This window comes from Nerophis lumbriciformis, linkage group LG16, assembly GCF_033978685.3.
Source record: "Nerophis lumbriciformis linkage group LG16, RoL_Nlum_v2.1, whole genome shotgun sequence".
NCBI classification, from domain to species: domain Eukaryota; kingdom Metazoa; phylum Chordata; class Actinopteri; order Syngnathiformes; family Syngnathidae; genus Nerophis; species Nerophis lumbriciformis.
The window spans coordinates 24,303,632-24,326,815 of record NC_084563.2 but is presented as its reverse complement, the minus strand read 5'-3'; the positions used below and the strand labels follow the sequence as shown (position 1 = coordinate 24,326,815).

The window sequence follows — 23,184 nt, the reverse complement described above, 5'->3', positions numbered from 1 at the left end:
GCAAGGTCATGTGATGCAGTGGACAATTTGGCGAGGTCACCTTGGCTGGGGTAGGCGTGGCTCATGGCGACCAGGTGACCTGCGTTGAGGAAGCAGAAGGACGTAAAGGAAAAGGCGCGGGAGTCAGGTGGGTGGTAGCGGCGTGAGTGCTCACTCTTGGCGGTCAGGTGGTCCTGGATCAGCTGCCAGTACTCCTCTCGGCTAAGCTCGGGGGGCAACCCTCCAATCAGCAGGCTCACCTGCACCGGGTGGTTTCGCCTCTCCACGGCGCAGAAGCGGGTCTGGTTCATCTGGCGCAGAGACACCTGGCGACGAGCATGGGCGCTAATGCTAAAGCTAGCTGCTCACAGGTTCATGGCGACAGTGCGCGTCGTGCCTGACCTTGCGGATCTCCTGCAGCTTGTCCACAATCTTCTGGCATGGCGTCAGCATGTGTCTCTGCACTGAGGACAAACACACACTACAGGCGTCACCTTCTCTGTCCTTTGTGGCTCTGCGGGACCACCTTGACCGCCACTGACCTTGTTTGCTGCTCATCCACACTTCCTGCAGGTCACTTCCTGTCCCGTCGTCTCCCTGGAAGGACACGTGGACTAGTCCAGATCAGTGGTTCTAAAACTTTTTGCACCAAGTACCGCCTCAGAAAACACGCTCTCCAAGTACCACCATTAAAATATAGGAGCGTAGTAGGCCTAAGTATTCAATAGAAACAAGGCAGAGGTTTTATTTAAGCATATTTAGTATGTTGGCCACTGTAACATTACACTATGGGGGTCTTGGGGCACGAGGAGGTTAACCCCTTTACTACTGTTACCCCAGGTGGCCCTTGGCAAAGGCCTAGTATCTGACTGCCCCCTAGCTAGGGATACGGTGAAGACCTCAACGGCGGAGCAGGCGGAAGACGGTAGATTTAAGAACTACCACAACGGCTGCGATGGCGGAAGAAGGCTGCAGCAGAAAAGGGTCCCCAGTCGTCTTGGACTCCATGCCACTGGACCCTGACCCGATTCTGTCAAGGATCGTGTGGTGACTGTCTGTGCACCAGTCTCCCCACGTAAAACAAAGTCACGCACAGGCATCCTCCATAAAGGGATACACCCCTACCAGGAGGATCGTCATACTCTTTCGAGTGACCGCCGATGATGATGATGACACCGTTTGAACAGTAACACTGTGTTAGAATATAAGACAATAAAACACTGTACTTTAATAATGAATCAAGTCAAACTAATTACACATAAAAATTCAATAAACATTGTAATAAAATACCAAAATACAGCTTTTAAAGATTTAATGAACATACATATATATACACACACACATCTTGGTGGGTTGTAAGACCAGTCTGACACAAGGGAGATACACCTGGCGCCACAACCAGGTACTGAAGTGCTTGGCTGCCGAACTTGAGATTAAGAGAGTAATCACCAATGCCATGCCTCTAAATGCCCAGGCTACCTTCCCACGCAAAACAACTTACATCTGGGAAGGAGACAAATGGTGGCCCAAGCCATCACCTCCAGACTCAGGCCCAACTGAACGCAGCCCGGGATTGGGAAATGCAGGTAGACCTCATTCAGAGGCTTACCTTCCCACCCGAAATTGCAGCGACCAACCTGCGCCCAGACCTGGTCCTCTGGTCCATGTCCTGCTGCCGTGTCTTCATCGTTGAGCTAACGGTCCCATGGGAGGACGCCATCGATGAAGCATTCGCACGGAAGAGGCTGCGATATGCCAACTTAGCAGCTGAAGCAGAGGCACAGGGATGGAACGTGAAGGTGTGGCAAGTGGTGGAGCCAGTTCCACCACAAGGCTCCTGAAGGAAGTAGGGATCAAAAGGACAGGCCCAACAGAAGGCAATCAAATAACTTGCCACCGCAGAAGAACGGAACAGTCACTGGCTGTGGCTGAAACGCAGGGATGCAGCATAGGCTGCCAAATAACCACGTGGTGCCACCATGCGACACACACCTAGGTCTGATCAGCCTGTGGTGGGCCAAACTCGGCAAAGGGTGTCTTGTGATAAATGGCCGAAACACCCAAAGACGTCGAAGAACACAAATTAAAATTTGTCGCACTGGTGGCACCATGTGATTATTGCCAAATTCCACCTCACCCAAGAGGACATCTCCAACCCCATTCAATTGTTGTGCTGAATATTTGGGGATTTTTAACAACTGGTCCTATTAAGAATCCTGATGTCTGGTGTCAAAACCAGTGACCGCTGCGAAAGGGCAGCTGACAACCTGGGAAAGACCTGGTGGCGGCCTGAAAAGACTGCTGACAGGTGGGAACAGACCCCAATGGGGCTGGCATGGGGTAGCTACCCGTGCTAGCAGGACCCTTTCACTACATAGTGACCTGGATCCACCCAACAATTGCTACGGAAAGTTCAAAAGGACAGGACACAAGGACACAAGCTACAAAGCTGCAAAAGTTTACATCAGAGAAGGGTCTCAAGATCCACCGGGGCAGGAAAAAGCGCCTGAGAGAGCTTTGCAAGGGGCCTCGCAATGACCACTACTTCCTCAGAGGTAGGGCAAATCAGTCGAGTGAAGCCCAGCGGCAGGATAGTCACCACAGTCCACAGGGCATCACAACCCCAGACGAAGCTCAATCAAGCACAGATCCACCAACGGACGTGAGTCCAGAGCCCACTCAGCCACAGACAGCAGTAGAGAAGAAGATGAATGGACGGAAGCCTCAAATCTTGTGGCCTGAATCCTGCCAGATAAATGAGTGGGAAACCACCGACACAGACCTTGTCCATCTTCTAGAAGGTCTGAAAGGGTGCGTGGAAAGAAAGCTGGACGATATTGGAGAGATCATTTACAGCTATCGAGCAGAGAGATTTGGGGTGAAAAGTAAGAACCGTAGGACACAGACGGAACCATCAGCCCCTCTCAAGTCCTGGAGACAACAAGAGATTGAAAGACGTGTGAAAGAAAGAAGGGGCCTGAGAAAGCAGTGGAAAAAGGCCACAGAAGTGGAAAGGAAAGGACTGGAAGCACTACAGGGCGACATCAAGCAGCGTCTTGCAACACTGCCAAGAGCAGAATGCCTGAGAAAGCAACATAAGAAGAAAGAGCGAATGAGGACTGCCTTCTACAGAGATCCCTACAAGTTCGTCAAAGACCTCTTTGTCAAAAAGAACACTGGGATCCTTAAAGTACCCATAAGGGAACTAGAGGAGCACCTGAGGAAGACCTACAGCGACAGCCAGAGGCATGTGCCAGCCAGCATTTCAGATGACATGCCACCAATCCAACCACCTGAGCACGAGTTCCAAACGAGGCCCCCCACATAGAGAGAAGTTGAGAGCACTGTAAAGCGGGCAAGGACAACCTCAGCCCCTGGACCAAACGGCGTTCCATATAGGCTCTATAAGAACACTCCAGGCATCTTGAAGTACCTCTAGAAGCTAATGAAAGTGGCGTGAGAAAAAGGAATTATACCAAAAGGCATGGCGAAGGGCAGGAGGAATCTTGATCCCCAAAGAGAAGAATTCCTCAACCATCGACCAGTTTCGCCAGATCAGTCTTCTGAATGTGGAAGGAAAGATATTCTTCAGTGTTGTGGCCGAGAGGCTCTCAGTATTCTTGCTGAAGAACTACTTTGTCGACACCTCAGTGCAGAAGGCAGGGATAGGCGGTTTCTCAGGATGCTTGGAACACACAAATGTCATCTGGCACCAGATACAGATGGCCAAGAAAGAGAAGAAAGACCTGCATGTGGTTTTCTTAGATCTTGCCAATGCCTTCGGGTTAATGCCTCGTGAGATTCTATGGACAGCGTTCAACCTCTTCCAAGACCCTGAGGGCATCACAATGATGGTCAAAGCCTACTTCCAGGACCTCCAGTTCTGCGTCACAGCACAGGCCAGTACAATTGCCTGGCAGAACCTCGAGATAGGCATAATGACGGGCTGCATCTCTCCACTGGCGTTTACCATGGCAATGGAGCTCATTATACAACCATCCCGATGGAGGGGAGCGGCTGAAGAGCGGGATGCTTCCTCCAATAAGGGCGTACGTGGACGACATGACGACAATAACAACAACAAAAGGCATGCACCAAACGCCTGCTGGATAAACTCCAGGGATACATTGAATGGGCACGAATGGAGATTAAACCAAGCAAATCCCGCAGTATCTCCATCATCAAGGACCAGCTCACCAATGAGAGGTTCCCCATCAACAACGAGCCAATACCAACAGTTCTGGAAAAGCCTATCAAAAGCCTTGGCCACTGGTTTAGCGCAGAACTCAAAGACTCAAAGCAGGTGGATGAACTCAGGCAGGATACAATCAGCAGCCTCAAGCAGATCAATAACACTGCTCTCTCTGGGAAGCTGAAGCTGTGGTGCTTTCAGTTTGGCCTGCTGCCCCGTCTCATGTAGCCAATTTCCATCTATGAGGTCGCTCTATCCCATGCTAACCGACTGGAGAGGCTGGTGAATGCACAAGTGAGGAAATGGCTTGGACTGCCGATATGTCTTAGCAGCGTAGGCCTGTATGGCAACGGAGCCCTCTCCCTACCGATCTCAAGCGTTGTAATGAAGTACGAATGTGTCTAATCAAGGCAGGAAATGACTCTCACCGAATCCCAGGACCCATTCGTCAGAGGTGCTGCTCCAACCCTAGCTGCAGGGAGGAAATGCAATCCATCTGCAGCAGTTGCAGTGGCAAAGACTGCCCTCAGACACCAGGATATAGTGGGGCAGTCTAATATGGCAGAGGGGGCCTTGGTTTGGAAGCAACAGCACCCACGTGGCTACAGGCAACCGCAGGGATGCAGCATGGGCTGCCAAATAACCACGTGGCGCCACCATGCAACACACACCCAGGTATGATCAGCCTGTGTTGGGCCAACCTCGGTTGAGGGTGTCTTGTGATAAATGGCCGAAACACCCAAAGACGTCGGGGAACACAAAATGAGATGTGTCGTACTGGTGGCACCACGTGATTATTGCCAAATTCCACCCCACCCAAGAGGACATCTCCAACCCCATTCAATTGTTGTGCTGAATATTACACACACGGGTATACATATACTGTATAAACATATACCTATATATATACACACACATATATACATACACACACATATATATACATATATATATATATATATTATATATATACATACATACATACATACATACATACATACATATATATACACACATACATATGCACACACGCATGCACGACACACACACACACACACACACACACACACACACACACACACACACACACATATATATATATTATATAATTATAAAAATATACACACACACACACACACACACATCACTGGTCCAGAGCATTAAATTAAAAATAAAATGCTGGCATAAAACGTTAGAATGCTAACCTTAGCATGATAATGTTAACATGATAAAATAGGAAAAGTTAGCATACATCTAGGATAGTGCCGAAGATAAAAAGCCATGATATTTAGGTTCAAGTGAATTAAATTAGCTGAAATACTAGCATAAAACCTTAGCATGGTGACATTGGAAAAGTAAGCGTAGTTCTAAGATTAAAAATCAAAAAGTCATAATTTTTAGGTTGTACGAGTAAAATTTGTTAAAATGTTAGCATAAAACTTTAGAATCTTATTGTTAGCATGATAACGGGAAAAGATAGCATACTTCTAAGATGGCGCAAAGTATTAAAATCCAGGATTTTTAGTTATGTATGAATACAATTAGCTGAAATGGTAACATAAAATGTTAGCATGCTAACGTTAGCATGATGACATAGAAAAGTAAGCGTACTTCTAAGATGGCGCCAAGAATCAAAAGACATGATGTTTAGGTTCATACGAATAAAATTAGCCAAAATGCTAGCATAAAATGTTACATAATGTTAGCATGATAAAACAGGAAAAGTTAGCCTACTTTGCATAAAACTTTAGCATGCTATTGGTAGCATGCCAACATAAAAAAAAGTTAGCATACTTCTTAAATGCCGCAAAGTAATCAAAGCCATGATTTTTAGGTGTGTACGAATTAAATTAGCCAAAATACTAGCATAAAATGTTAGTGTGCTAACGTCAGAATGAAGACATAGTAAAAGTAAGCGTACTTTTAAGATGGCGCCAAGAATCAAAAGCCATGATTTTTAGGTTTGAACTAATACAATTAGCTAAAATGCTAGCATAAAACAATACATAATGATAGCATGATACAATAGGAAAAGTTAGCATACTTCTACAAAGCTGTCAAGTATCAAAAGACATGATTTCTAAGTTTGTACGAATAAATGAGTTGAAATGTTAGCATAAAAATTTAGCATGCTAATGTTAGCATACCAACATTAAAAAAAAGTCAGCATACTTCTTAGATGACGCAAAGTAATAGAAGCCATGATTTTTAGGTTTGTACAAATAAAATTTGCTAAAATATTAGCATATAATTTTAGCATGCAAACGTCAGAATGACAGGAAAAGTAAGCGTACTTCTAAGATGGCGCCAAGAATCAAAAGCCATGATTTTTAGGTTTGTACGAACAAAATTTGCTAAAATGCTAGCATAGAACATTAGCAAGTTGATGTTAGCATGATAACAGGAAAAGTTTGCATACTTCTACAATGGTGCCAAGTATCAAAAGCCATGATTTTTAAGTTTGTACAAATAAATGTGTTGAAATGTTAGCACAAAACTTTAGCATGCTAATGTTAGCATGCCAACTTAATACAATTTTTAAGTATACTTGTTAGATGGCGCAAAGTAATAGAAGCCATGATTTTTAAGTATGTACAAATAAATGTGCTGAAATGTTAACATAAAACTTTAGCATGCTAATGTTAGCATGCCAACATAACTTCTTTTTTTTTACCATACTTCTTAGATGGCGCAAAGTAATAGAAGCCATGATTTTTAAGTTTGTACGAATAAATGTGTTGAACTGTTAGCATAAAACTTTAGCATGCTAATGTTAGCATGCCAACATAATTTTTTTAAGCATACTTCTTAGATGGCGCAAAGTAATAGAAGCCGTGATTTTTAAGTTTGTACGAATAACTGTGTTGAAATGTTAGCATAAAACTTTAGCATGCTAATGTCAGCATGCCAACATAAAAAAAAATTCAGCATACTTCTTAGATGGCGCCGCAAAGTAATAGAAGCCATGATTTTTAAGTTTGTACGAATAAATGTGTTGAAATATTAGCATAAAACTTTAGCATGCTAATGTTAGCATGCCAACATAAACATTTTTTTTAGCATACTTCTTAGATGGCGCAAAGTAATAGAAGCCATGATTTTTAGGTTTGTACGAGTCAAATTAGCCAAAATACTCGCACAAAATGTTAGCATGCTAACATCAGAATGCTTACATAGGAAGAGTTTGCATACTTATAAAATGGCGCAAAGTACCAAAGCCATGATTGTTAGGTTGTTACATATCGATTAAAAAAGAAACATTAGCATGCTAATGTTAGCATAATGATATTGGAAAAGTTAGCGTACTTCTAAGATAGCGGCAAGTATGAAAAGCCATGATTTTTTTTTTGTCGTCGTTCCAGAAGCCTCCACGCTTACCAGCTGCTTGTGGACTTCAGCCAGGACGGACTCTGCGGTGCTGTCCTCGGACACGGACACGGTCACGTACTTGGCTCCGGACCTGAAACACACGCCGACGTTGACTTCCTGTGGAGGAGTGCGTGCGTGTTGGCGGTGCAAGAAGACCAAGACCTGGGCCGCCCGCCGTACACCTTGATGACCTCCGTGTCGCGGCCTTTGTTCCTGAGCAGCCAGGAGTCGCCACCGTCCTTCAGGGAGGTTCTGTTGTCCGGACCGCTGTTCCGGTTCAGGACATCGTCGCTATGGAGACGCTGAAGACCGCCTACCTCTTGCAGCTGATAGTCCTGATCGTCATCTGGCAGGTAGAAGGCCCTCAGTGCTGCCCCCTGCAGGACAACACTGACATTTAACACCATACATGTTTACACTGACACATGACTGACATGTGACCGACACAAGACTGACATATCCAATGACATGTTAAGTGAAATGTGACTAATACACTGACTTAAACCTGATTGGCATCTTACATGTTTACACTGACACATGACTGACATGTGACTGACACAAGACTGACATATCCCATGACTGAAACCTGATTGGCATTTTACATGTTTACACTGACACATGATTGACATGTGACCGACACAAGACTGACATATCCAATGACATGTGACTAACACACTGACTTAAACCTGATTGGCATCTTACATGTTTACACTGACACATGACTGACATGTGACTGACAAGATTGACATATCTAATGACTGAAACCTGATTGGCATTTTCCATGTTTACACTGACACATGACTGACACAAGACTGACATGTGACTGACATATCAAATGACATGTTTAGTGTAATGTGACTAATACTAATACACTGAGACTGGCATCTTAAATGTTTACACTGACACAAGACTGACATGTGACTGAAACAAGACTGACATATCCAATGACATGTTTAGTGAAATGTGACTAATACACTGACTTAAACCTGATTGGCATCTTACATGTTTACACTGACACATGACTGACATGTGACTGACACAAGACTGACATATCCAATGACTGAAACCTGATTGGCATTTTGCATGTTTACACTGACATGTGACTGGCACAAGACTGACATATCCAATGACTGAAACCTGATTGGCATTTTACATGTTTACACTGACATGTGACTGGCACAAGACTGACATGTGACTGACACAAGACTGACATATCCAATGACTGAAACCTGATTGGCATTTTACATGTTTACACTGACATGTGACTGGCACAAGAATGACATATCCAATGACTGAAACCTGATTGGCATTTTACATGTTTACACTGACATGTGACTGACACGTGACTGACACAAGACTGACATGTGACTGAAACAAGACTGACATATCCAATGGCTGAAAGCTGATTGGCATTTTACATGTTTACACTGACATGTGACTGGCACAAGACTGACATATCCAATGACTGACACCTGATTGGCATTTTACATGTTTACACTGACACATGACTGACACGTGACTGACACAAGACTGACATGTGACTGAAACAAGACTGACATATCCAATGGCTGAAAGCTGATTGGCATTTTACATGTTTACACTGACATGTGACTGGCACAAGACTGACATATCCAATGACATGTTTAGTGAAATGTGACTAATACACTGACTTAAACCTGATTGGCATCTTACATGTTTACACTGACACATGACTGACATGTGACTGACACAAGACTGACATATCCAATGACTGAAACCTGATTGGCATTTTACATGTTTACACTGACATGTGACTGGCACAAGACTGACATATCCAATGACTGAAACCTGATTGGCATTTTACATGTTTACACTGACATGTGACTGACACGTGACTGACACAAGACTGACATGTGACTGACATATCCAATGACATGTTTAGTGAAATGTGACTAATACACTGACTTAAACCTGATTGGCATCATACATGTTTACACTGACACATGACTGACATGTGACTGACACAAGACTGACATATCCAATGACTGAAACCTGATTGGCATTTTATATGTTTACACTGACACATGATTGACATGTGACCGACACAAGACAGACATATCCAATGACATGTGACTAACACACTGACTTAAACCTGATTGGCATCTTACATGTTTACACTGACACATGACTGACATGTGACTGACAAGATTGACATATCTAATGACTGAAACCTGATTGACATTTTACATGTTTACACTGACACATGACTGACACGTGACTGACACAAGACTGACATGTGACTGACATATCCAATGACATGTTTAATGTAATGTGACTAATACTAATACACTGAGACTGGCATCTTAAATGTTTACACTGACACATGACTGACATGTGACTGACACAAGACTGACATATCCAATGACTGAAACCTGATTGGCATTTTACATGTTTACACTGACACATGACTGACACAAGACTGACATGTGACTGAAACAAGACTGACATATCCAATGGCTGAAAGCTGATTGGCATTTTACATGTTTACACTGACATGTGACTGGCACAAGACTGACATATCCAATGACATGTTTAGTGAAATGTGACTAATACACTGACTTAAACCTGATTGGCATCTTACATGTTTACACTGACACATGACTGACATGTGACTGACACAAGACTGACATATCCAATGACTGAAACCTGATTGGCATTTTACATGTTTACACTGACATGTGACTGGCACAAGACTGACATATCCAATGACTGAAACCTGATTGGCATTTTACATGTTTACACTGACATGTGACTGGCACAAGACTGACATGTGACTGACACAAGACTGACATATCCAATGGCTGAAACCTGATTGGCATTTTACATGTTTACACTGACATGTGACTGGCACAAGAATGACATATCCAATGACTGAAACCTGATTGGCATTTTACATGTTTACACTGACACATGACTGACACGTGACTGACACAAGACTGACATGTGACTGACACAAGACGGACATATCCAATGATATGTTTAGTGAAATGTGACTAATACACTGACTTAAACCTGATTGGCATCTTACATGTTTACACTAACACATGACTGAAATGTGACTGACACAAGACTGACATATCCAATGACCAAAACCTGATTGGCATTTTACATGTTTACACTGACATGTGACTGGCACAAGACTGACATATCCAATGACTGAAACCTGATTGGCATTTTACATGTTTACACTGACACATGACTGACCTGTGACTGACACAAGACTGACATATCCAATGACATGTTTAGTGAAATGTGACCAATACGCTCACTGAAACCTGACTGGCATCTTACATGTTTACACTGACACATGACTGACACAAGACTGACATATCCAATGACATGTTTAGTGAAATGTGACTAATACACTCACTGAAATGAGATTGGCATCCTACATGTTGAATAAGATGTGACTGACACATGACTTACATGTTTAGTGACATGTGACAAATAAACAAACTGAAACGTGACTGGCATCTTACATGTTGAGTGACATGTGACTGACACATGACTAATAAAAAACCGACACAAGACTTACATGTTTAATGACATGTGGCTGATACACTGACTGAAAAATGACTGACATCTAAGATGTTTACTGACACATAACTGATGTGTGACTGATACAAGACTGACTTATCTGATGAAATGTGACTGACACAAGACTGAAATGTGCCTGACATCTTACATTTTTAATGACACAAACGGACATGTAATTGATATGACTGATGCAAGATTGAAATGTCTAATGACATGTGACTGAGACATTCACTAAAACGTGACTGGAATCTTACATGTTGTATGACATGGGACCGACACATGACTAGGAGAAGACTGACACAAGACTGACATGTTTGCTGACATGAAGCTAGATACACTAACATGTGTTTGGCACATGACTGACACAAAACTGACGGATCTAACGTCCAGTCTGAAGTCATCTTGCCTGACATGTGACTGACAGAAGACTGACAGATCTAATGTCCAGTCTGAAGTCATCTTGCATGACATGTGACTGATGCACTGACTGACATGTGATTGACACATGACTGACACAAGACTGACAGATCTAATGTCCAGTCTGAAGTAATCTTGCGTGACATGTGACTGATGCACTGACTGACATGTGATTGACATGTGACTGACACAAGACTGACAAGATATAATGTCCAGTCTGAAGTTATCTTCCGTGACATGTGACTGATACACTGACTGACATGTGATTGACGCATGACTGACACAAGACTGACATATCTAATGTCCAGTCTGAAGTCATCTTGCCTGACATGTGACTGATGCCCTGACTGATTCATGACTGACATGTGACTGACACATGCCTGACATGAGACTGACACAAGACTGACAGATCTAATGTCCAGTCTGCAGTCATCTTGCATGACTTGTGACTAATACACTGACTGACATGTGATTGACGCATGACTGACACAAGACTGACAAGATCTAATGTCCAGTCTGAAGTCATCTTCCGTGACATATGACTGATACACTGACTGATTTGTGACTGACATGAGATTGACACATGCCTGACATGTGATTGGCACATGACTGACACAAGACTGACAGATCTAATGTTCAGTCTGAAGTCATCTTGCGTGACATTTGACTGACACAAGACTGACAGAACTAATGTCCAGTGTTAGAATAATTATGTATATATATTATCATCATAACTTTATGCTTAAGGGCCATACTATAAAGTATTGTCAATTTGTGCAGAGCTAGCAATCCAAAAGATTGCTAGCCTCGTTATCAGTGTTGTGTGCAGACTCGGCCTGCTGGCAGCCAAGGCCGAATATTTGGTTCCAAGACCAAACAAAGCAGAGAAGAGACTGGGCGATATCTCCAAGTGTCAACATATTTGCATTTTTGTATTATCATATATTGTGTCTTACTGGAGTTGTCGAGATTACCCCCTTCCCTCAGTCACCGTGATGTAATAGGGCCATTTCCTAATAAATGGAGGAGGCACACGGGCTTTTCTTTAGAACGTAGTTTGGATCTGTAACTAGAGTACAGCCCAAAACACGTGTCTCCTCATGAGCTAAATTGAACTCCGTCTCTGATTCATTCCTTGCTTCTTGTCTGATTAGTAGATGTCAACAGTGTTTGCACCTGACATCTCTTTGGTCCTTCGAGCCGGATCCCAACACGTCTGACGATTCCAGCCTGGTGAGTAAAACCAGAAGACCATGGCACCCACATCTCCCATTGAGGAGCTGCTTTTTCTGCACCCTGGCTGGATCTGACGACTGACGGGGAACCGAGGACAAGAGGAAGGAACGCAGATTTCAGTGAGTACGTTTTGAATTACAAAGGAAAAATAGCGTGTGACTGAGGGTTACGACGCATAGAAGAAGAAAAAAAAGCGTGTAACTAAGGGTTACGACGCATACAAAAAGCGTGTGACTAAGGGTTACGACGCAAAAACAAACCCTGTAAATCCTAGGCTCTAACAGGTAAAAAGGCCTACAAATCAGAAGGACGTCGGAGTCCGCAAAGAATGAAACTTCCGTAAGATTCAACATTGAAAATAAACCAAATTAAGGACATCGGAGTCCACGTAAAAACCGACAATTCTAAAACAGAAGAGGCCATATAAGGACGTCGGAGTCCACAAGTACTGAAACTTCCGTAAAACAAGTGTGAAAGGTATGAACGTGAGAGTGTGTGGGAGTTATCGCCACTAGGCGATCACTCCATACTAAAGTTGTGAGAAGTAATAGTGGGTTATTGTGGAGGCATCAGGCAAGACATCTCCACTGGGGGAAAAACCTCCAGTAGAAGTGACATGTACCACAATAATAAATTGAACCACTATCTTACAACAAAGACAAAAGTAATCCTTATAAGTTTGGCTCTGTAAAGTACGACGGATTACTCCAAATTCTCAAAATGGAAAGAGGGACCCAAAGAAACGCAGATCTGATATGGTCTATTACAATCTATTATAACCAAAATAGGAGAAAACAACAACGGCAGCGGTTACACCCTACTGCATGTTGGCGTTGTGGCAGAGAAGGACATTTAGCACGAGACTGTCCTGAGAAAAAACAAAACGTAGATCAGCGTTAAACAAAATCTAATCAGAGGACATACTAAGTTATGAGAACTTAAGTAAACAGACAGCAAGTAAACCAGAAATAATAATTGAAATAAATAACAAAGAAAGCAAATTTCTATGTGACACTGAAGCATGTAGAATTACATGTAGAGAATAAAACTAAATGGAAATAAATGTCTGCAAGATAAGAAGTCTGTCCAGTGTTTACAAGGACGAGACGTCATGAACTGTGCTCGGATTAGTAATAGCTAGATAGCACTCTATTGATTCCTTCAGGAGAGTTCCCTCAGGAAAATTTAAATCCCAGCAGCAGTGTACAAAATTGAGATTGAGTTTAAAAAGTAAAAAGTAAATAATGGGGGTATAAATGGAAACAAAATAGAAAAATATTATAATAGAATAAAAATAAAAAGCAACAATGAGAATGAAAATATAACAGTAAAATAAGAATATCACAAGAGAAACTAGGCATTAATGACCATGTTATGAAAAGGTATTGCACTGTTATTGTTTTGCATCCCCTGTCATCCTAGCTCCCCCAAAGAGGAGTTGTACAGTCTAATGGCGTGTGAGACAAAGGATTTTTTTTTTTTTTTAGTCTAAATCATATCTAAAGTTTAAAATTCTAAAATTCAGGTTATGAAGGAGGAATGATTGTTAAGAGATAAATAAAGATGCATGACATTAAAAGGTTTTGGATTGCTGCTGACCCTGTTGTATTTTATAAGACTGATTTATTTTGGATTGTTGTGTTTGTATTGTGAAAAGAGAGAGAAGGAGAAAGAGAGAGAGAGAGCAGGTGAAGGAAGATTGAGGGTGAAGAGAATGGATTGAGAAAATATGGAAAAAGAATGTTTATAACCTTACGTTACGTGAATGGTTTCTAGGAGAGGAGAACAGAAAATAGAAACATTGTGTGAAGTGTAAGGAAGAGATGGATACAGGATGTTGTTTGTAAAGGAAAACGAAAGTGAAGAAAAGATGAGAAAGTGACAAATGAAGGTATTCACAAGTGGTAGGCTGTTGGTTGTGGTTCGCTGCAAGTTTGTGTATTTGTTTGTTTGGTAGTTTAAGTGAAATGGGAAGAAATCAATAGGAAGAATTAATGCAAAATGGAATAAACTAATGCGAACGAGAGATAATGGGGGATATTGAAATAAGATATGAAGAAAATGTAGATTGAAGATATACATGTATGTTTGGATATATAAATAGCGCTTTTATATATACAAATATATGTATATATATCTATAATTAAAATAATGGAACAAATAAAAACCTAGATTAATAACTATAATAAGAGTCGATATGTATAGCATGATAAAATGATATAAAATAAGTTACATGTTTAGAGGCTGAGGAAGAAAAAAAAGAAAAACGCTCTTCGAGTGTGTTCGCCTTATCTCTTAGAATGTGCACTCACGCACACACATAACCTTGTGTGTGTGTGTGTGTGTGTGTGTGTGTGTGCGTATGGCGCACCAGGAGTGCAAGTTAGAAAATAAATGTATTAAGTGTAAGTTTTAAGTTGTTTAACTTTAAAGTGTAGTCTAACATTCTTAGGTTAGAATATTTTTTAGACATTTGCAGTACACCATACATCTGGGTGGTGAGCTATGATAAGATAATGGCATAACATGAAATAAATAAAGAGGCATGGCAATCTCAACAGCTTTCAGTTAGCTATAGACTTTTGATGATATAATGTGAGTAACTATAACCATTACAACTGTTTGCTTTGAATATTGTTGAATAATAATTACAAATAAAACATTAAGAATTGGAAGAATGTCTCTTCTGAGTTGTAAAATTATAGTTAATACACTTAGACAGTTTTTAGTGGGTTTAAAATGTTATTTAAAATTACATGAAGTAATAGGTATAACATTTGAATTAGGAATATTGATTTAGTGTTTATTAGGACAATAAATGCTGTAATTTTAAACATCATATGCAGGATTGGACACATTTCACAGTGATTGATATCAGTAATGCATTCTTCTCGATACCAATACATAAAGAAAGTAAATTTTGGTTTGCATTTACTTATAAAGGGAAAAGATACACCTATACAAGACTACCTCAAGGGTATGCGGAAAGTCAGACAATCTTTTCACAAGCAATGCATGCAAGCATGTCCAAATTCGAACCTTCAGGAGGAAAACAAAAGTCCTGATATACGTAGATGACATATTAGCATCACTGGATAGAGAAACCAGTAGAAAAGATACATTAGCGTTATTAAATCATCTACACAGTGAAGGACACGAAGTAAGCAAAACAAAAGTCCAATTATGCAAAACAGAAGTAAAATATCTAGGACATTCTCTAAACAAAGATGGACGCACTATTGTGGGAAGCAGAAAAACAGCAGTGCTGCAAGCACCAAAACTACAAACAAAGAAGCAAATTGTCATTTCTAGGATTAACTAATTACTGTAGAAGTTGGATACCAAATTACACAGAAATAGTAGCTCCTTTAAGTAAATTAATGTATGAAAAAGATCTAAAAATGTCAACACCAATAGAGTGGAATTTAGAAGCTAAAGCAGCATTCTGTGAAATAAAAATAGAATAGGATATGTGCGGTTGTTACAGCAACTGAAGTTTTGAAAGCTATCAAATGAGCATCAAATGACTCAATACAAGCGGCACAACTAGTAACACTAAAGCAAGTAAATTAATAAGATCAAAATGTTACAATACACACAGATAGTCAATATGCATTCTCAACAGTGCACACATTTGCACAACACTGGCAAAATAGAGGAATGATAACGTCAACGGGAAACCTTGTAACACATGGAGAACTATTAAAAGTAATATTAAAAGCGGTACAGTTAGCAGCTAAAATAGCAATGTGCAAATGTGTGGCACACACCAACGGAACGGACGCAATATCTGTCATACGTGGGTTATGCAGCTTGCTGCGGTTCGTTCTTTCAATGCAAAAAGACGGCTCTGGACGAAGGTGTAAAGGTAGGATGGGATTTATTAACATAAATCATCCAACTACCAAAAACACAAACAACATAAGAAGAAAGGCGTGCCTAAAACACGTCAAGCTAAGACTAAAACAGAAGCTATGGCATGGAACAAGAAACTTAATTGGTACAGCGTGACACAAACAGTGTGACATAAATAATGAAGCCAGGCCCACTGACTGGCAGAGGTAACTTAAATAATGCCTCTGATTGGTGCTCGGGAAGCAGGTGAGCGGGCGAGCACTAATCAGAGACAGGTGAACAAAATAAGTCGCCATGGTGACAAAAACAAACAAGGAAGCCTAAACGGGAATTAAAGAAGTCCAAAACTAACAGAACATAACTAAACAAAACATGATCAGGACCACGGATCATGACAATATCACGTTTGCGGACAAAACAGCAAAACAAACAGCAGAAGAAGAAATACAAGGTTTTAAACTACAAACTAGTGAAATGAATAATGATATACTAAAAGACATGCAACAACAAAGTACTCCAAAAGAAAAAGATAAATGGAAAAATAAACCAAAAAAAAAAAGAACAAAAACAAAAAACGGAGCCACGTTGAACAAAGACGACATCTATGTATGTCCAGACAATAAACGAATTTTACCAAAAAAATCTGTATAAGTAGGCAGCAGTATTGAGCCATGGTTGTACTCATGTCTCAACAGGAGGGATGGTGACCCTTATACAGAAGTACTATACTACCTACAGCTTTTATTCTTATTCAAAAAATAAATAAAAATAAAATTTGTAGGTCATGCATGACCTGTGCGAGGCCAATTTCCCCAAACCAAAACACCCGTTCCAGCATCTATGCATGGATTTTATTGAACAAAATAGGAGTGAAGAAAAACAGTGTTGTCTGGTCATAGTAGATGCATTTTCAAAGTGGGTAGAAATATTTTTTAAAGGAAAAGCAGATGTGCTAACAGTAGTAAAAGCATTATGCAAAGATATAATACCAAGATAGGGTATAACTAAATCTATACATGAGAATGGACCTCAATTTGTAAATCAATTAATCAAGAATAAGAAGCTATTTAACCAACAGGAAGCAATATGGGAAGATGGGTGAAAATATGTCAACACGGCTAGATATATCTTGTGGTGTACCCCAAGGATCAATACTGGGACCAAGATTGTTTAATATTTATACAAACGACATTTGTAAAGCTACAAAGGACTTAAAGTTAGTTTTATTTGCAGACGACACAACTGCTTTCTGTTCAGGAGAGAACACACAGAAGATAAACTGGAAATCTTATATACAAAACATACAACATAAGGTGGAAAAAAAACATTTCAATAATGAATAAAGCAAAATACGTCCTGGGCCAAAACTCACTTCATATTCTCTACTGCTCGCTCGTGTTAAACTTAAAAGGATTCCCACCACGGGAACAGACTGGCCAAATTACTGGTGGTACCTCACAGGACATACAATACGGGGGAAGTGGACACTCTGGTCACTACATATATTATACTGTAGTATAGATTATATGTATTATTCTACTTATTTTGTGTCTGGTTTTGTATTTGTTTTGTATCATCCCGTGAGGTGTATATTATTTTTTGTTATATTTGGATGCATTTGTTTGGTTTGTAAGCTTGTGAATCTGGGCTATCCATTAAGTAAGACTACTTATTATGTTGAAGGGGGCAGGAAATATAAGATTCTCTTTATCCTGTTCCTTCTCAAGCATAGGTGTGTAAATATGTGTTCAGTTGCCAAAGTTTTGAATTGTCTATTGATAATGAATGAATGAATTACTGGCCCCGGGAGATAGTGAAGAAGCTAAATTCTTTAAAAGTCGAATAACTCTGAAACATTAAGGCCCAAATCTAGTGTTAACCATATCACTCTCTGATGGACAAAATAGACCACCCAATGCCACACTGTTCAACACATCCAGATGGGGTTTCCAATTATGGGCATGGTCAAGTGGACTAGACCCATATTTCCTGGTGATTGTTTGCATAAATCAAACCATGCGCAACACCGAATAACCCAGAGTGTTCTAAACGCGCTGGAAGTCACAGTTGTAAGCGTACCATTTGATGATGTGGATAAATGTTCAAAGTAACAACTGGTGTGTAATAATTGGTTCCTCCTTTGGCTGTTAATTGGTTACTCATGGCAAAAAGGTTTAATTGAAGTAATCTGCGAAACAACTCCTGAATGGAATTGCACTACATGGGACAAAATCTAGCCTGTAACCAAAGAAACAAAGCAGAAACCAATATTTGATAAACATGTGACAAAAGCTAATTACACCTGCATTTACATACTAGGCTCTGGACAACAGTTAGGAAACTTATCGTCAGACAACTGCTTACACATAGTAAATGTATCAATATTTGTACAAAAATTGTTAACACGTCTGAACAGTTTGATATCCGAACATTGGAAAATAACTACACGTGATGTAAACTGGCAAAGTGTTGGAGATCCAACTTATATCGATACAATAGGTGTCCCCAGAGGTGTACCTGACGAGTACAAATTGGTAAATCAAGTTGCAGCTGGATTCGAATCATCCGTCTGCTGGTGGTGTACGATTAACAAGAATGTTGACAGAATAAACTATGTCCACTACAACATACAGAGATTAGGAAATTGGACAAAGGCCGGACTTGAAGTCGTCACTGATCAACTCGCCGCAACCTCCCTTAAGGCCTTTCAAAACCGTATGGCGCCAGACATGTTGTTAGCGGAAAAAGGAGATGTGTGCGCAATATTGGGTGAACAGTGTTGTACTTCATACCAAAATACACTGATGCAGAAGATAGCCTGACCAGAGCACTGGAAGGCCTTCGCACCCTCAACGGTAAAATGGAAGAGCACTCACCTATGTGGGATGGATGGTTGAATGTGTTCGGCAAATACAAGTCCTTGGTATCATCAATTCTAGTATCTATGGCTGTGTTTGCAGCAAAACTGACGTTGTGTGGATGTAGTTGTATTCCCTGTCTGGGTTCTCTGCTTAACCGTCTGATTACCACAGCGATTAGCCCAGCAGATGATAGAACTGTTCAGATGCACCTTCTGGCGGACGACAAGAAAGATGAATCTGATGACGAGGATACCTACCTGGACGGTGTTCCTGATCTGTTTCCAGACCCTGGTGACTATATATATATAAAAATATGATGATGTTTAAGTGTAAACATAACTTGGCCCTAAAGAAATGAACTATTAACTGAAAATCGCAAGAAGAAGTTATTGGGGATAAGAAGATTATGGGGAAGTTATGTGATAAACAGGAGGGAAATGTTAGAATAATTATGTATATATATTATCATCATAACTTTATGCTTAAGGGCCATACTATAAAGTATTGTCAATTTGTGCAGAGCTAGCAATCCAAAAGATTGCTAGCCTCGTTATCAGTGTTGTGTGCAGACTCGGCCTGCTGGCAGCCAAGGCCGAATATTTGGTTCCAAGACCAAACAAAGCAGAGAAGAGACTGGGCGATATCTCCAAGTGTCAACATATTTGCATTTTTGTATTATCATATATTGTGTCTTACTGGAGTTGTCGAGATTACCCCCTTCCCTCAGTCACCGTGATGTAATAGGGCCATTTCCTAATAAATGGAGGAGGCGCACGGGCTTTTCTTTAGAACGTAGTTTGGATCTGTAACTAGAGTACAGCCCAAAACACGTGTCTCCTCATGAGCTAAATTGAACTCCGTCTCTGATTCATTCCTTGCTTCTTGTCTGATTAGTAGATGTCAACAGTGTTTGCACCTGACACCAGTCTGAAGTCATCTTACGTGACATGTGACTGACACAAGACTGACAGATCTAATGTCTAGTCTGAAGTCATCTTGCGTGACATGTGACTGATACACTGACTAAATCATGACTGACATGTGATTGGCCCATGACTGACACAAGACTGACATGTGATTGACACATGACTGACACAAGACTGACAGATCTAATGTCCAGTCTGAGGTCATCTTGCGTGACATGTGACTGATACACTGACTGATTCATGACTGACATGTGATTGACACATGACTGACACAAGACTGACATATCTAATGTCCAGTCTGAAGTCATCTTGCGTGACATGTGACTGATACACTGACTGATTCATGACTGACATGTGACTGACACATGACTGACACAAGACTGACATATCTAATGTCCAGTCTGAAGTCATCTTGAGTGACATGTGACTGATACACATGACTGACACAAGACTGACAGATCTAATGTCCAGTCTGAAATGATCTTGCGTGACATGTGAGTGATACACTGACTGATTCATGACTGACATGTGAGGTGACACATGACTGACACAAGACTGACAGATCTAATGTTCAGTCTGAAGTCATCTTGCGTGACATTTGACTGACACAAGACTGACAGAACTAATGACCAGTCTGAAGTCATCTTACGTGACATGTGACTGACACAAGACTGACAGATCTAATGTCTAGTCTGAAGTCATCTTGCGTGACATGTGACTGATACACTGACTAAATCATGACTGACATGTGATTGGCCCATGACTGACACAAGACTGACATGTGATTGACACAAGACTGACAGATCTAATGTCCAGTCTGAGGTCATCTTGCGTGACATGTGACTGATACACTGACTGATTCATGACTGACATGTGATTGACACATGACTGACAGATCTAATGTCCAGTCTGAGGTCATCTTGCATGACATGTGACTGATACACTGACTGATTCATGACTGACATGTGACTGACACATGACTGACACAAGACTGACATATCTAATGTCCAGTCTGAAGTCATCTTGCGTGACATGTGACTGATACACATGACTGACACAAGACTGACAGATCTAATGTCCAGTCTGAAATGATCTTGCGTGACATGTGAGTGATACACTGACTGATTCATGACTGACATGTGAGGTGACACATGACTGACACAAGACTGGTCCAGGAGCGGGAGGGTGCAAGTGGAGTACGGCGTAACACACGACTGCCATGTGAGGTGACACATGAGGTTTACGGTGGTCCTTCTTACCAGAACTTCTTCGTTGGTGTTGGCCTTGACGATGGAGACCAGGCGGAAGTGACCTCGTCTGACGGCGTCGTCGCCATCAAAAACTTTAAGAAGCTGCTTGCCTGCTCGTTAAAACACACTTTTAATGACTATTTGACTTCCACACAGAAGTCCAACTGACCGTGGTCGGGTGTGGCGGGCTGACCGTCTTTAGACGCCACAGCCGACGGGTCTGCGCCAACGCTGTCATCTGCGGGAAGCCATTTTAAAAGTGACATTACACAATACGGTCTTTCCTGTCGGCCTGCTAGTGCGTACCAAGGTCATGGACACCGCCGCCGCCGTCCTCCGTGATGCGGTAGCAGTGCATCCTGCTGAAGTTTCTGGAGTGGAGGCGGACGCAGGATGGATGCAGCATCATGCGGCGCAGACGTCCCATGGTGCACTCTGGCGCCACGTTGAGGTAACACGGCGTGTGACACTGTCGGGACAAACAAGGACACGTCAATGCGGCCGGCAAACGCTAATTTGCCGCGGGAATTTACTTTTTTTCATCTAATGACATGTTTAGTGACATGTTACATGTGACTGATACATGACTAATACAAGACTGACACAAGACTAACACGTCTAAAGGACATGTTTAGGGACATGTGACCAATACACTGACTGAAACGTGACAGGCAGCTTACATGTGACTGACACATGACTAAAACAAGACTGACACAAAACTAACACGTCTAAAGGACATGTTTAGTGACATGTGACCGACACGTGACTGATACAAGACTGACACAAGACTAACACGTCTAAAGGACATGTTTAGTGACATGTGACCAATACACTGACTGAAACGTGACTGGCAGCTTACATGTGACTGACACATGACTAATACAAGACTGACACAAGTCTAACACGTCTAAAGGACATGTTTAGTGACATGTCACAAATACACTGACTGAAACGTGACTGGCAGCTTACATTTGACTGACACATGACTAATACAAGACTGACACAAGACTAAAGGACATGTTTAGTGACATGTGACCGACACGAGACTAAAACAAGACTGACACAAGACTAACACGTCTAAAGGACATGTTTAGTGACATGTGACCAATACACTGACTGAAACGTGACTGGCAGCTTACATGTGACTGACACATGACCAATACAAGACTGACACAAGACTAACATGTCTAAAGGACGTTTAGTGACATGTGACCGACATGTGACTAAAACAAGACTGACACAAGATTAAAACGTCTAAAGGACATGTTCAGTGACATGTGAGCAATACACTGACTGAAACGTGACTGGCAGCTTACATGTGACTGACACATGACTAATACAAGACTGACACAAGACTAACACGTCTAAAGGACATGTTTAGTGACATGTGACCAACACGTGACTGATACAAGACTGACACAAGATTAAAACGTCTAAAGGACATGTTTAGTGACATGTGACCGACACGTGACTGACACAAGACTAGCACGTCTAAAGGACATGTTTAGTGACATGTGATCGAC

At 41.4% G+C, this 23,184-nt stretch overlaps 1 protein-coding gene across 1 annotated transcript in view; it reads right to left on the bottom strand.

Moving 5' to 3' along the window:
- The window catches only part of LOC133617111 (diacylglycerol kinase theta), a 52,235-nt gene that overhangs the window by 16,264 nt on the left and 12,787 nt on the right, over window positions 1-23,184 (bottom strand). The window contains exons 6-14 of the mRNA XM_061976840.2: window positions 21,968-22,130; window positions 21,831-21,899; window positions 21,671-21,771; window positions 7,703-7,917; window positions 7,550-7,631; window positions 522-576; window positions 382-443; window positions 155-305; window positions 41-79 (exon numbers count right to left, since the gene is read on the bottom strand). Of these exons, the coding sequence (XP_061832824.2) occupies window positions 41-79; window positions 155-305; window positions 382-443; window positions 522-576; window positions 7,550-7,631; window positions 7,703-7,917; window positions 21,671-21,771; window positions 21,831-21,899; window positions 21,968-22,130 (937 nt within the window). The remainder of the gene's footprint in view (window positions 1-40; window positions 80-154; window positions 306-381; window positions 444-521; window positions 577-7,549; window positions 7,632-7,702; window positions 7,918-21,670; window positions 21,772-21,830; window positions 21,900-21,967; window positions 22,131-23,184) is intronic.